Below are 15,328 nucleotides of genomic sequence, written 5' to 3' on the forward strand. Positions count from 1 at the left end.
AAGCCTAGTAGTCACATTGAACTGGCTTAAAATCCCCGGAGCTCTACACAAAACTGAACCTGTGTCGCCAGCCATGACGAATTGACCTGTTTGAGCGCAGAGCGCAAAGAGATGAAAGCAAAACTGAACGGTGACGCCAACCAAAAAATTGACATCATTTGGCGCAGAGCTCTCCGTGTGTCAAAGACTGACGGAGAGTTGAGCGAGCAGTCCTGTGCAGAGTTGCGTGACGAAGTCTTTATTTGTGACACAGTACTGGCTGTATATCGCCTACTACTCACAGAGCTCTATAGAAAACTGAACCCGTGACGCCAACCAAGAATTGACTTGTTAGGGCGCAGAGCTCTCCGTGTTGCGCAGAGTTGAGTGACGAAGTCTTTATTTGTGACACAGTACTGGCTGTATATCGCCTACTACTCACATTGAATTGACTTGATATCTACAGAGCTCCATAGAAAACTGAACACGTGATGCCAACCAACGAATTGGCTTGTTTTGGCGCAGAGCTCTGCGGGGGTATCGCGGAGGGCTGCACGAGCAACCTCCATGGAGGAGCTCTGCAGAGCTGAGGGCTGCACGAGCAACCTCCATGGAGGAGCTCTGCAGAGCTCCTCCATGGAGGTTGCTCGTGCAGCCCCTATTGACCAACCAGCCCTTCTGGAACGTACAGGCGAACGCAAAGTATGAACTGGAGGCCGAGGGAGGGGACGCCGAAAAAGGTATCTAAATTTGAACTTGTCAAATGTGCATGTTTATAGCAGTAGTCTCAGGTATAGCCTATAGCCTGAGTGTCAGCCTTGTTAGCGCGCTTTCGTCCGCTCCCCAACTTGCAAGATCCACTCCCCGTCAACGCGGGAGCGGACGAAAGCTAACAAGGCTAACACTCAAGCTAGGCATAGCTCAGTTAAGGATAGCTATCTGATAAGTCATCTTAACATGAAATTCTTGGCGTCTTCTAAATTCATGTGGTGGGTAACATGCACCTATAGCTAGGTCATTTAAATAACCTACTCTTACAATACGATATTACCTGTCACCTGTTACGATGTCACCTACCAAGTCGACTCGTAGCCAACACAACTTTGGAGAGTCTTTGGAGGTTGGGGAACCTGGACTGGTGCCGCTGTGGAAACTGCCTAGAAATGACAACAAACACAGTCTCCCGTACAGAGGGCATTTCCAGGCAGTTTTCACAGCGGCACCAGTCCGGTTCCCCAACCTCCGACCCTCCGGTGACGTAACAGGTCCAGTCGCAGCGCCGCCTAGCGGACAATCGGGCGCTAGCAGGGGAACATCGAGCATGTCAGATATCACCGCAAGTATGTGCGGGGTTGGCAGAAACCAATAAATCACCATTTACAAATAGGATTTTGGGTGGAAAGGCCCCAAAACTGAAAGTATTGGATTTGTCCTTTAACTTATTTTCATTCCTGACAGATCTGTACATGCATGTGGAGATGGCACAGAGGCCCGTTGTGAAGTCTGGCGACGTGCAGCGGGCCCTGATTTGCTCTGGCGCCGCGTGTTGGTCCGACCCTCTCAACGCCGACACTATTAAAAAGTTTCTTGAGGGTACCGGTGTTCGGGACGGGCACGACTTTGTGGAGGTCAACGTCAAACGTGAACGGAATGTCTCCGACGGAGGCCGGGAGGTGAGGTACCTCGTGGCTGAAACTCGCAACAGAGAAGAAGTGTTCGTTGCATTCAAAGGTAAGACATTACCTCAGACAACATGTTTGGCATGCATGTCCATACAATGTCAAGCAGCCTCAGATATCTGACTGGCTGACGAGGGGGCAGAGAGATTCCAATTGAGCATGTTCTTTGTGGAGTTCGTCGCTCTCTCCGCGCTCTGGCCAATTTCAGGTCGCCGAGAGAGCGCCGCGAGAGCGTCAATAAGTGGAATGGGGGCCTAAACAGTACCATATCTCCAGTGTAATATCTACACTATCCTGTATATAATGAGCAGGAACTACATACTAAAGTTAGAGTATGAATTCACAGGAGACATTGTATTCTTCACAACTGTTTGTGTCTGAGCAATGATACTCGAGGCATAAGCAAGACATGCCAGGAAGTTTATTCCTTCATTTGTCAGTGACTACAATTTAATAAACCATGTCACGGCACCAACTTTTATACTACATGTATCACAGGTACAACGGAATTCAAAGACGTCATGGACAGTCTGAGTATCTGGCAGGAGGGAGGGGGTCAAAGCCGCGACAATCATGACGTTGGGGTTGGCGGGAAATACCACAAAGGCTTCAAAGAACTGGCCTTCCTCGTCCCCGCCCAAAGCATCCTGGAGAAATACAGCGACAGCCGCATTGTCGTCTGCGGTCACAGCCTAGGGGGCGCTGTGGCACACATCGTCGCCTTGAACATGATGGCGTGCCTACTCAAAGAGGGTAAAAAACAGCAACTCGACAAAGTCACGTCCATCACGTTCGGCGCTCCGTACTTCGGAAACGACGGCGCCCAGCAGTTTGCGGAGAAACACAACTTCTCTCCTCGCCTGTTGACGATCGTGAACGAGGAAGACCCCGTGCCGTACATTCTCCGCCTAGCGGAAACCATCCAATGTGCAGGGCAAACAGTGTTGAAGAAAGTTAAGACTTTCTCTGACACAGCGAAGCCCATCGTGTTGGGTATTTTGGATCTCCTCAGCGCCGTCGGTATGTCAAATGAGAAGACTTCAGAAGGTGCCAAAGATAACTTTTCGAAACTGTCAGATAAGCTTGACGAATGCAAGAGTAAGCTGCGAGAATGGGGCCTGACCGCGAAGGACCTGGATTCCCTCTACGTGCCATTGGGGTGGTACCTGTGTATCAGGAGCAGTAAGCCCGAGGCCGGTGAGGGCGCTGTTTGGAAGCGCACCCTCTGGACCAACCCAGGCCAGCACATCTCACCAGACATCCGAGATTGGAAAGGTAATATACTATCAAATTACAAACAAAGAGTAAAATGTTTACATAGCACACTTGAGTTCCACGATATCATACCTTCAAAAATTATATTAACCTTTACGACTACGCTCACTTGGTGGTTTAGTCGGAGTCGGTGGTTATCGCACCTGACCAGGGATTATCTCACCATATACACCTCGGGGCGGGGCATTAACCCTTTATTAATGGAGAAGTATATGACAATATATAGTGAGTTATAAATGCTACTACTGTAAATGAATCAGATATGGACCAATGAAAGCCTAAAAATGTCATTTGACTTGTCTTCATTTGACTTGTCTCTTCCCTTCAGAGGAGGACTTCCAGAGCCACAGCTTGGCACATTATCTCATGGCGTTCTATGAAGTCACGGACAAGAAGGAATACCAAGTTGAGGGTAGAGTTGAGGTCACGGCACACTTTGAAGAGGTGAGGTTCTCAGTTTACACCTAGGAAAGAGGATTTCGCTGTTGAGCAGTTAAAATACTTCAAAACACAGCAGAAACTTGGTGGTTTAGATGTACATTGGCTATTATCAAGAGTAAATATACGAAGGTGTCCTTTAGTCTTTCAGCAGAGAAAAATTGTCCAAATCAAATAAACGGCGATAATGTAATCTTAAGTATTGATAACAGCATTACATTACTCTTGAGGAGATGAACAAGACTGGAGGACAAAAGGCCATGGCGCTGTGACCAGTACAGTGAAGCAGGACTTCTCAGGACTTTTAAACAGATCATTAGGAGCAGGACTTCTCAGGACTTTTATACAGAGCATAGAGCATTAGGTGCAGGACTTGACACTGTTGATGTTTAGGATGTTGTAATTAGTAATAGTTTATGTACTGTGTATTTGTTGTGTGTAAATTTATGTGCATCCAGGATTACCTGAAAAGCAGGCCAGAATGGCCAAAGATGTAATTACTGGCTAAATAAATAAATTGAAATTGAAGTGACTGTCTTTACTTTTCACAGGAAAAGGCTGGAGACCCGACCCTCGTGGACATGCTTTATGGCGCAGCGTCAATGCTGACCTGGCCATTAACAGCAGCGTGGAACAAGTTAAGTCCTAAAAAGTAAAAAGCTTTTACAGACGTTGTATAATAAGCAATCGGTAGTCGCCATAGTCTTTGTAACACTGCAGCTACTGTATGTGGTTATGTGTGTTCGTTTGTGTGTGTGTGTATGTGTGTGTTTGCGTGTAATTGTGTATATGTGTGAAATCTCATTAATAAATCTTGATTAAAATTGTAAGATATCTTTGTTTTGCAACGCAGCATTTACAATGAATCAATATGGTACCTTTGTTGTGTTAAATATTGAATGACATCTTGGGTATCAAAATGTACATATGTATATACTTTGTTAGAAATTAATATTGTGAGATACAAATCATGTAAATAATGTGTTATTCCATTCCATTACAATGATGTTGAGGAGTTTCCCCTTTTGTGTTTGAGCTATGACCAAAGCTATGACCTTGGCAGTAGTCTAAAAGTCAAATATCCATGATGATTAGTTGATGGAGGTATGAATCTAGGAACTTTTGAGTAGCCAGTAGAGATAACTATTATTCCTAAATTCAAAGAGAAATATGATGTAAATTCGTGAAATACCATGATATGTATACTCTGCACTCCTGTATCATGATATAGAAAGATAAGCATTGCACGCAAAGACATGTCATTTAGTGATAGTTTAGTAGACCGTTATCATAGAAAGAGATTAGTTGAACATTGTCATTGTACAAAGATTCTAGACTTGCCCATCGATACTTAACGGTAATAAGGTGCACAAACTATGTACTAATATGTTTTTTTGCTTCTGTGCCATGATGTTGATAGTGTTTTGAGAGCTGGATATTCTGCATATGCATTTGCTTGCAAATATCATTGCTGTATATGATAGCTGCATATGCTGTAATTGCAACACATTCTGTAAAGGACGTTTGTGTGGTAATTATCGGTTAATTAGTGTTGATGTTTTATCTTAAGACATAATTATATACATAATTGACACAAATCATGTCAAAAAACATTGTAATATTATAATGTACACTTAAATACATTCTCACCACTCTAATTCGCGGTTATCCATGAAATTGGGAGCTTTTGGAATATTAGGATGTAGATCATCGACTTTGTAGAATGACTTGATCAACAGCTATATATACCGCGGTGAGAACCAAATTTGTACGTATTGCATATAACTAACTCTGTGTGTTGTGTGAACATTTTGAAGTCTTCGTAGTTTTGTTAACCTGCATTTTTTTCACAGAGTGTGTGATTTAAATAAATAAAAACAAACCATGTTCTGCCTCGTTTATTCATAACCTTAACATTTGCTCACAACCACAATTTTCCATTGAAACACGCCGTTATAATTAAGGCGGCCTATGCTAGAGATTAATTTTGATCTTACTTCCAGGGAAGTAGGGAGGGTCAAAATTAAAGTGGTAGATATTGTTAATATTCATTCAAAGCATTACTTGTAAGTGTGTATTACCCGTGAAAAATGAAGAAAAGAAGTATTATCTAATTTTACCAAGACAGTGGAAAGTTTGACAGAGCATCTCTTAGAAATATATTTACAAGACACATAACTAGTGAAAACCCAAAACGTAGGTGTTTAGGAACAAACTAGCATACGAAATACGCCACATAAATAATACTGTAAACAGTTTCAAATAGAGTTGCAGCTAAAGTCGCTATTTGGTTACAATTTACCTTGACTGATAATCTGAGCCCAAATCCTTCTCTAAAAAATAATTTCGACAGCGTTTGTTGCTGACACTGGCGGTCCCGTATATATGTCAGGGGGGAGACTGCAATCTGGTAGAACCTGCAATTCTACTGGTAGAAATCCCGATCAGAGTAGGTAAATTTTAGGACGTTCGCTTACATAACTTTTCAATTCTGATCCATGTCACTTTAGGATTGACTTAAAACCCTAACACATTAACAGTATCCTGATTGGAGTTTCTGTCGACAAAGACTCCAACCGGGATTTCTGCAGACGATTCTACCAGATCCGTGTCTCTACCCTGACATACACATACTAGCACTATAGCTAGTCCGAATCGTCCAGGACCAGAGCTTGCGCGTGCATCCGTCTGAGGGAGTTCATCCTCGCCAGCTGCATCTGCGCCTCCAGATGTTTCTGTGTCTGTTTCCTGCTGAACCTGCGCCACTCCTTCTGGTCCATCTCTACACTCGAGCTACTCGAAGACGACGAAGATGAAGATGATGATGAAGAGGAGGAGGAGGAGGAGGATGAAGAATCAGAGTCTGAAGACGAGCCTGAGCTGGATGTGTCATCATCGTCTTCCGTCTTCGAGCTGATGGGATGATACGAAGACAAGGGTTAAGAGACCATCTTTCGGCATGAAGGTACGAATCATTGAGTTATGATTGGGCCTAGGAAACAATGTAGTTGTGATTCAGATATCAGTCTTGAGGTGATCCAATAAATGCAGTTTAACAATGCAAAACTAAGAAATAAATACATAACAATGCAAAACTGAAATGCATCAGGGTCAGGACTGTCTCTAGGATCCGTCATTCCGTTTGTTTGAGGGAAGGGAACATATTTATTTCACCCGATTTACTATAGAAAAATTGATCCTCTGAAAATGCGTGAAATAACGTTTCAGGGGGTTTGAAATGCTGATGTCAGATCAAAAATTTTAAGCCGTTGTCAGCGTTCTACCCGAAATGTAGGCTAGGGTAGGTATTTATTACTTTTGCTAGGATGTGTTGGGTATGTAGCCAGAATGGTAGATGATGGATGATGAAGGTCCTCCAATGTCATGGTGATTTGTAGCCGTCGAGCCCTCATGACATTTTCTGCGACATGCTCAAAATACAAGTAGGTCATGTCACCGTGTCATCGACATTTAATGTATGTTATTATATATATGTTATTAATAGCCATTGCACATTATGAATAACCCGGTCACACACGTCATACGATCGCAAACTGACGACATTCTTCGGACAATTAAAATTTGCTGTCTGGCAAAAACGTTCTAAGATCCTGTCGACGGTTGATTCTCGTCACAGCCTGCTTCAAGTTCTACAGCATCAAAATTGTACCATGACGAATGGGACCACGCCGTAATATTATTTTACAGCAATTACAACGTAGTTTGTGGATAAAACAGATTCCGTTCATCACTGATGAAAAGGAGTGGATGTTACTTGAAACGTCTGGCAGTTTTCAAAATCTATCCAGTTTCCGGTCGGAGTAGTTGTTGAATGAATGAATTTATTGTACGTTTGTGCTCTTACAAGCTAAGTACAGGTCATGAATAAACAGGGGAAAGAATACAACACTTAAACTATACATACTAATGTGATCTACTATTTCTTCTCGCTTCTTGATGGAGTTGTAGATGTACGAGCATATGGAGCTAATGATGCATGGTTTGTCAAGTTGTTTTCTTACCCTGTGAAGTCCTGTACGATAAAGACGATGACTAGGATCAGACAGCCGACGATGGCCAGTCCGAGCAGCACGGACAGTAGGATGACCCAGCCCTGGATGTTCACTACGTACACTTGCGACAGGCTGAACAACGGCAGGGCTTCTGCAGGGATCCGGAATTTAGTCGTGTCAGCAAATTTAGTTATCTGAGAAATGTTATCAGTATATTTCAATCTAAATGTGTCACTATAGCCAACTACGCGATTATGATCATGACTTCATCCAGAACGGTCGACAATTTCACTTTTCACTATCATGATATGCTAAAACTAACATTTTACAAAGAAGCAATGCTTCAGTAACATAAAACATCTCGAAAACGTCTGTTAAATACATGCATTTGATAACACACCAAACAATATTTATGACACAATATAAAAACATCCCTTGATCTTTACAACATCTGTAGATAAAAAGCTATTTCAATGTTGGATAGATCGATATTCATTTAAAAACAACATCATCAAGATGATGCCACTATACTAAAAACTATTACCTGCTTCCGGAGAGAGCGAGGGGAGGGGAGTCGCGGTAGCAGACATGTCAGTCGTGACTGCATCTATGATGTCCTCCTTTCAACAGCCTTAGTCCACAGACATGTGCCTTTACCGCCGTCATACAGAGACTAAACAGTCACTAAACTCAGATTTCCTGTACACCATTCACTAAAGACTATAGAGTGATTACAGGATGTACATATGGAAGAATAATCTAGCAGAGATTCAGACGATAGCGCTCTCATGGGAGCAATGATATGTCATCAGTGTCTTCTCTCCAACCGGCGATCTTTGTGTAAAGGTTAAGGTGAATAGATCGTTAGTTGTCACGCAATGAGCCCAAAGATGAACCTTGATTCAGGTCACTGTCATGTCAGAGGACTTTAGAAAGATAAGGAGAACCATTTTTTCCTTGAAGATAATTTGTACGGTATTTGCTCTAAGGTGACAGGACGTCGTGTAGCCCGTATGTTGATTTATTTGTCTAACCATGACCTTTTCCCTCACGACATCAACGAAAAGCAACCAGCAGACCGATTTGAGTATTACGAATAAACAAAAGCCCAAACAAACAAACCAATAAACAACCAAGCAAACAAAGCCAGAAATTTTTTCTACTTCCTTTGGTTGTATGTTGGGTGGGAGGTGATTTTGACGGATGATTGATTAGAAGGTCAACTTGAAGGTGACTCAACACGTGTCGGGTGGCGTGGAGTAAGTGGGTAGTATGTGGAGGAATTCAGGAAGTGGTGTGATGTCCTATTAAAATACACAATACAATTTCCCCCACAGCTCCAATGTATCAAAAAAAAAAAACTTCCCGACTCGAGATCTGTTAGGTTCAAGGTCACGAAAACCCAAAACACTGCTATGAAATTTCGTTGTCATGGTGACAACAATTGTTGGTGATCAACAAGCCGATTTCCACGATCTGGTCCAAGATGTCTTCATTGATGTCGCTCTAAAAATAGCAAGGTCGAGATCAAAGACGACAATTGTTCGCCATGAGCGTGCCTCTGTGCGGACTGAATGAACCACTCGGTGGAACCGTTTAATTATTCAGATTCCATGACTCTGAAGTTGCGTGACGGAGTAAAGGGCAGACGTCCTGTCGTAACAGTTACAAATGACGTCATTTCCCCAAGCTAATTATCTACTATGTGAACATCATTGAAGGCAATTGGGTGCTTCATTATCTGTGATCAAGCAATTAAATTGCAATTTTTTATTGGAGATATTATACTAGGTTATAACTTATGAATGATGCGTTTGACGTTTCACACTCGTTCATGAGAACGTCTTTGTTCATGAGAATGTCTCCCATACTATTAAATGGACTCCAGACAAGTATTAAGAATATACCACCTTTACAGTCTGTTAGACTAATTGTACATTTAATCACGAAATGTAACATGTTCCATATCAATTTCGTACAAAAGACTACAGAAATAATCATTTTTACGGTACCAATGGTGTCAATTCACATTTTACAGCTAGCCACATGATTGTCTAACAAATCTTTTCAGTCTGCATTTATAGATTACCTTTTAGTCACAGATACATACAAGTTTTACAGTCCATTTGAATTGACTGACCTCTGCTAGTTTTTACACCCACCAAATAACAATAAGAACTGACAATAGCGAACAACAAGATGGATTACTGTTACTCTGCGAATATCACAGCGCATCGGAAATATGCCATGATCCACGTTGTCTTCGTGTTTTCATGTGTTATCTATTACTTGAGATGTGTATGTCAGGGTAGAGACTAGGATCTGGTCGAATCAAACGTGGATAACCAAAAGGTACGTCTTCGTGTAATAGCTGTACATTGACCTGCTAATTAACTCAAATCAAGCTATTATATAGAATATATAGAATATCTAATGTCCTTGCTCAAATGTACTTTGACGTGGCGTCGGTGGCGCAACGGTTAGAGCGTTGGACTCGGAACCGAGAGGTCCTGTGTTCGATGCTCACCGTGGCCCGACGTTGTGCCCTTGGGAAAGACACTTTACACGACTTCCCCACCTATACGGTGGAGTGACACCACCGAGCCTCTTAGGCTAATGGCTAATCTGTCTGTCTGGGTGCTAAACACCTTACAAATTCGGTGCGCCGATGTGACAACATCTGCACATTGGCCACTGAGAGCCGTTATTATAACTTAAATGTACTTTCACGCCCGTATTTGTGATAATCTAAGGGATGGAGAGTTTCCGTTCCATGACAGGAGGCACCTCTCCGGGAAGTGTGCTCAAATGCTTACTCAGCATCATTCGGTCTTTCGTCGACTTTTTCTTTGACAGCTTCCTCTCACTTTTCTCTTTCTTTGATTCCCTTCTCTTCTCCTTCACCGACTCCTTCCTATCCACATTTCCTTTGTCTGAATCTTTATTAGCGTCCCCCTTGTCCTTCTTCGACCCCTTTCTCTCCTGTTTGTCTTTGATTGACGCCTTTTTGTCGCCCTTTTCCTTCTTGGACGACTTGTTTCTCTTCTTCCCGAACGTTACCTTCCCGATGTGTGACACGACAGACCAGTTGGACTGCTTCCGCTTGGTGTTCGCCGTGACGGTTGGCGTGTCCGAACGGGATTCCGCCTCTTTTTCCGACAGCGTCATGGAAACGGTGCGGTCGGTGGCGTCGTGGTCTCCATCCGTGGGCGACTTGTTCCTCCTAGTCAACTTCATGCTCATCCTCTTCAGCCACGGGACCCCGGAGTCGGCTGACTTTTTCCTGCGTCTTGGTGTCTTCCCACCGGGCCTGATGAATGTAAAAGGCAAATTCTTGAATCAATATAAGCCCTGTTGAGGCTCATAAAAGTTACGAAAACAACAACAATAGCAGAGTTCTTTTTTCCCAACTACTTTAAGAAAACCCGACGTTTCGATGACCGTCTGTCATCTTTATCAGGGAGATATGAATATGACAGGTTCACAGTGCACTGAAGCTGCACTGAATCCAGTGCACAGTGAACGAGTAACACATGGCTTCAGTGCACAGTGAACCAGTCATATAATTGCCCTGATGAAGATGACAGACGGACATCAATACGTCTACTCTTGTTAAACAACTGGTTGGGAAAAGGGAACTTTACTATCTAATACTTTTGTTACCTTCGCCAAGAATTGACGAAGGTTATGTTTTCCTGGCCGTGTGTCTGTGTGTCTGTGTGTCTGTCTGTCTGTCAACAGCATAACTCGAGAAAGCTTAGATGGATTATCTTGATATTTGGTAGGTGGGTAGGTCTTGTTGGTTATCAAATGTTTGAAAAAAGACGGAATTGGTAGACAACAATGCACACTAACTGTGTCCCCGGTATACAGCTTGTATACATGTTCAGTGTTTGAATGGTTCGAATGGATGTATGCCATCTATCACGAGCGACATCTGGCGGACTCTTCTGTAATTACCTACCTCCAATAGTGCCGTTTGGCCTTAAACCTAACTGCAAGCCAACATGTACTCAATGTTTCGGTACCGATAGCTTTAGATCAGTGAGACCAAATGTATCTCACGTCCATAAGAGGTGGATGATCTTTAAGATGATGATGAGGCAGACTATAAAGACTAAGACAGCCGTGGTGATGATGATCCCGGCTCCTGTCATCTTCATGGGGTAGACTGTCTGCATGCCAAAGGCGTAGTTGTTATCACCTGTGTGTTAGCAAAGGCAACATGAGAAGGATGACTGTTTAAAGTTAAAACTTTTGGTCCAACGCAATTCTCTCACCTAGATCTTTCGACCAGCTGCACTGGGTCAGTCTACTGAGAAAGACCAGAGTGACAGGTTGAAAGCTCTAGGTGAGAGAATTGTTTGTGTAACTACCAAAACAGATGAACTTTCATGATAGAAGGATGACTTTATGATAATTCCACTATTGCAACTCTACCGTGATTTGTTTTAATTTAATTTCAGATATTTGTTATAATGTAGACTGGATCCATGGATTAGGTTTTTCTTTCTCATTGTCCTTTCTTTATGTTATGCGTTAATGTGTATCGATGTGAAATGGAATAACAAAATTAGAAAAAAACATGTGAAAGATACCTAAGTAAGTTTTACAATAGTCTTTATTGAACAACAATCACTGAACGGAAAGTTGGATATACCAATGGTGGTAAATGGAAGTATAGTTTGGTAATGTTTAGTTTGTAAACAGAACCGGAATTATCTAGATTAATAGATCTATTACAGCAACACCTGTGCTGGCTGTACAATGTGAACCAGTCAGAATTGACCTGAGGAAGGTGACAGACGGTCACCTTATAAAAACAGTCACTTTATTCAACAAAGGAATGGATGCCCAACGCTGGATTATATCAAAATGAACTAAAGCTAGCTTGATTTAAATTTGCTACAGCAACACGTGTCTGTATTCTATATTCGGTAACATTTCTAATGTTACTTTTGGCCACATTGCAGCCAGAGGACAGTACTATAACGTAGATTCGTCTACCATTAACTGTAATGTCACTGCATTTCTTTCGATAATGCATAAAAATGAAACGCCTTAACCTACACGAGTGCTATGAGAAGTATGAGGCAATATTGTATGATTACCTGTTGAGTTTTTCGATGAGGGCGGTTTGACCGTCGTGGACGCCATGTTCACTCCGGTCTTCTAGATCAAGAAGCTGATGTACAGATGACCTCTAGAACACGCTGATACAAGAACGCGCTGTCCAGATGACGCTTATACACTCTGCTGTACTGTTTCGTCTTCTCGGAATCCTGTTTGTATTTTACAGCTGGAGCGCTTGGTCCACGAGACTGTCTTCGTGATGTTCATTAATATGCCACCTTGATTAAATATGATACGATAAATACGATATGCACCAATAGTTTTGCCGTTAGGTTATACAACCTCAAAAACGCACCATGGAACTTCATACGCGATCTACTAATCTATTTGGGACTCAAGGAGGCTTCTTCACCATAGAATATCGTCCTGGCATAGTAACATTCCTACAGTATCTATAAAGAGAGATACGAATCTTCCATGTCACATGCGTTCAGAAACCATTTCTAATTGTTTACAAAGTGCAGGTGCTCTTCAGGGAATGGTGGGATATTGACTTTTCGTGTTGGGACCGCCATTGTTGGGACACTCTGTACATAATTCATTGCCGGCATCTGATCTCTTTATAGAAGTGGTGCTTCTATCTAAAAACGGAAGGAAGGTCATCAAACATTGAATGAGGTACTTAGACGTTTACAAGAGTCCAGAGTGCGTCAGCGAGGAAAATATTTACGTTATCACCATGGTAACACGTTATCATCACTATGGTAACACGTTACCATGGTAGCAATAACGCACGACAGTCACCTGACTGTCCGTGTACCATGGTTAACAGAAATTCTCAAGGACCAAAAACGCTTGGATTACTACATACTTAAGGTGTCATCCCTGGCTAATTTGGCATTTTAGGTTTCCATCGTTTTCTCACAAAGAAATTTAGAAAGAACTGTAGTTGTATTGAATATTGATACCTGGGTACAAAAGGGTTATGAATATGATTTTATGGACCATATGGATGACATCATCACATTTTATTGCCCCAAATGTAATTATCTTTTAAGGTATAATATAGCACTTTGGTACAAGTAACTGAAATAAAAATATGATTTTCATGTGCAGAATGGTCAAAGCTACAAACGTACGTTTGCGCAAATTGATATCTACTAATTACCCGTAGTTATTAGAGAATAACTAGATTTTAATTAGGCAATTAGGTTATTCTCTAATAACTACGGATAATTAGTAGATATCAATTTGTGCAAACGTACGTTTGTAGCTTTGACCATTCTGCACATGAAAATCATACTTTTATTTCAGTTACTTGTACCAAAGTGCTATATTATAACTTTAAAGATAATTACATTTGGGGCAATAAAATGTGATGACATCATCCATATGGTCCATAAAATCATATTCATTACCCTTTTGTACCCAGGTATCAATATTCAGTACAACTACAGTTCTTTCTAAATTTCTGTGTGAGAAAACGATGGAAAGCTAAAATGCCAAATTAGCCAGGGAGGACACCTTAATGAAAACATCAATCTGATTCCGTTATCAACCTTGGCCTTGTCATCCATTATCTACTTGCTATCTATCTATATGGCATACTATAGCATAGCAAAGTATATACTATACAGGGAGATGAGGTTAATTGGTGTACTTGGTTTCTTTTAGTCCTTGTCAACCAATACGATTAAATTCTATTAATGATGTTTGTTTGTTTGAACAATTGCTAATTCATGACAAGCTAAAATCAACCTACAGCCCGCTTTTCATTGATGGCATGAGGGAAGGGCCAGACAAAATAAATAAAAAATGCCTTGATATAGATACATATATAAGTATGACACATGAAATCAGCAATACAAGTCATTTTGAATCATAAAATACCTCTCTTTATTCAAGCATCTTCACTTTCCCTCCTCAAAAACAACTCTAGAAATACAATACATTACAGATCATTATTCTTCACTGTACATCTTACCTTTAGTAACTCTTATTTCCTGTCTGAATCACTGTTACAGCCCGCCAGGCCTTAGTGTGGATGTGTATAAAAGTGTGAAACCAGCTGCCCTGCTATACAAAATCCCACAAAACTTATCGGGATATTGTCCATGAAAGGCGGTACATTGTATAATCGACGTCATTACCAGGCTTCGGGAGCGGCAAACTGTTTTCTCTAGCTATGTATATAGCCGACCAAACTCCCTTGGCATGCTGTCTCTCTATTTGGCCGATTTCTACTCTTTCCAGCCGCCTCCCGAAGCCTGGTAGAGGCTAGTCATTATTTGTAATTACTCGATGGTTATTGTTTGTACATTCCATTACCATACCACTCTCTTCGCACTTTCAATATAATTGAATAACCTTGGATGATAATAAAACTGCCCTGACCTACATGTACGGTGCTAATTCGTTGCATTTGATCAAAATAAGTCAATTCATTCTGTGAGGCATTGTGGGTAAATCAACGACCAAGGCCCAGGTCAGGGACCTTTTACTCTGACATTCACCCATAATGCACCATACTGCACATGCGCATTGGCTCATTGCCTGTGAGACTAAATCATACTCGACTTACTGTCATAAAAAGCACAGAGAGGAAAAAATAACGTTCTCCTAATTCAACAAGGTTCATATCTTTAGAGGTAGAAACCTACGAACGAGTCTTGTCAATTTGATCTAAGCCCTGTCTTCCAAGGCAATGGTCATCAAATAAGCTTCTCTCAAATCCAAGTTCAGTCAATTTCAATACATACTGCCGACCAAGTCATATATACATATCTTAACTTTTCATAGCATACTTTTCCTTCACTTGGGCTATATATTAGTTCACAGATTCATATTCTCGTGATAACCTTTCTTAGTTGA

At 41.6% G+C, this 15,328-nt stretch overlaps 2 protein-coding genes across 2 annotated transcripts in view; one reads left to right on the forward strand and one right to left on the reverse strand.

Annotated features, from left to right (window-relative positions):
* Positions 1 to 4,062, forward strand: part of LOC109471392 — a 12,059-nt gene extending 7,997 nt beyond the window's left edge. Inside the window, exons 3-6 of the mRNA XM_019770679.1 lie at positions 1,438 to 1,710; positions 2,157 to 2,933; positions 3,262 to 3,377; positions 3,923 to 4,062. Of these exons, the coding sequence (XP_019626238.1) occupies positions 1,438 to 1,710; positions 2,157 to 2,933; positions 3,262 to 3,377; positions 3,923 to 4,027 (1,271 nt within the window). The 3' untranslated portion in view covers positions 4,028 to 4,062. The remainder of the gene's footprint in view (positions 1 to 1,437; positions 1,711 to 2,156; positions 2,934 to 3,261; positions 3,378 to 3,922) is intronic.
* Positions 4,063 to 6,016: 1,954 nt separating this feature from the next.
* Positions 6,017 to 12,541, reverse strand: LOC109471393 (uncharacterized protein DDB_G0271670-like). The gene is made up of 5 exons (XM_019770681.1): positions 12,496 to 12,541; positions 11,450 to 11,588; positions 10,201 to 10,694; positions 7,394 to 7,535; positions 6,017 to 6,284 (listed from the first exon to the last, which is right to left on the reverse strand). The coding sequence occupies exons 1-5, from the start codon at positions 12,539 to 12,541 to the stop codon at positions 6,017 to 6,019; spliced, it is 1,089 nt and encodes a 362-aa protein (XP_019626240.1).
* Between the last annotated feature and the right edge of the window lie 2,787 nt (positions 12,542 to 15,328).

Source organism: Branchiostoma belcheri, unplaced genomic scaffold (assembly GCF_001625305.1).
Source record: "Branchiostoma belcheri isolate BF01 breed outbred unplaced genomic scaffold, Haploidv18h27 scaffold25, whole genome shotgun sequence".
Lineage (NCBI taxonomy): Eukaryota > Metazoa > Chordata > Leptocardii > Amphioxiformes > Branchiostomatidae > Branchiostoma > Branchiostoma belcheri.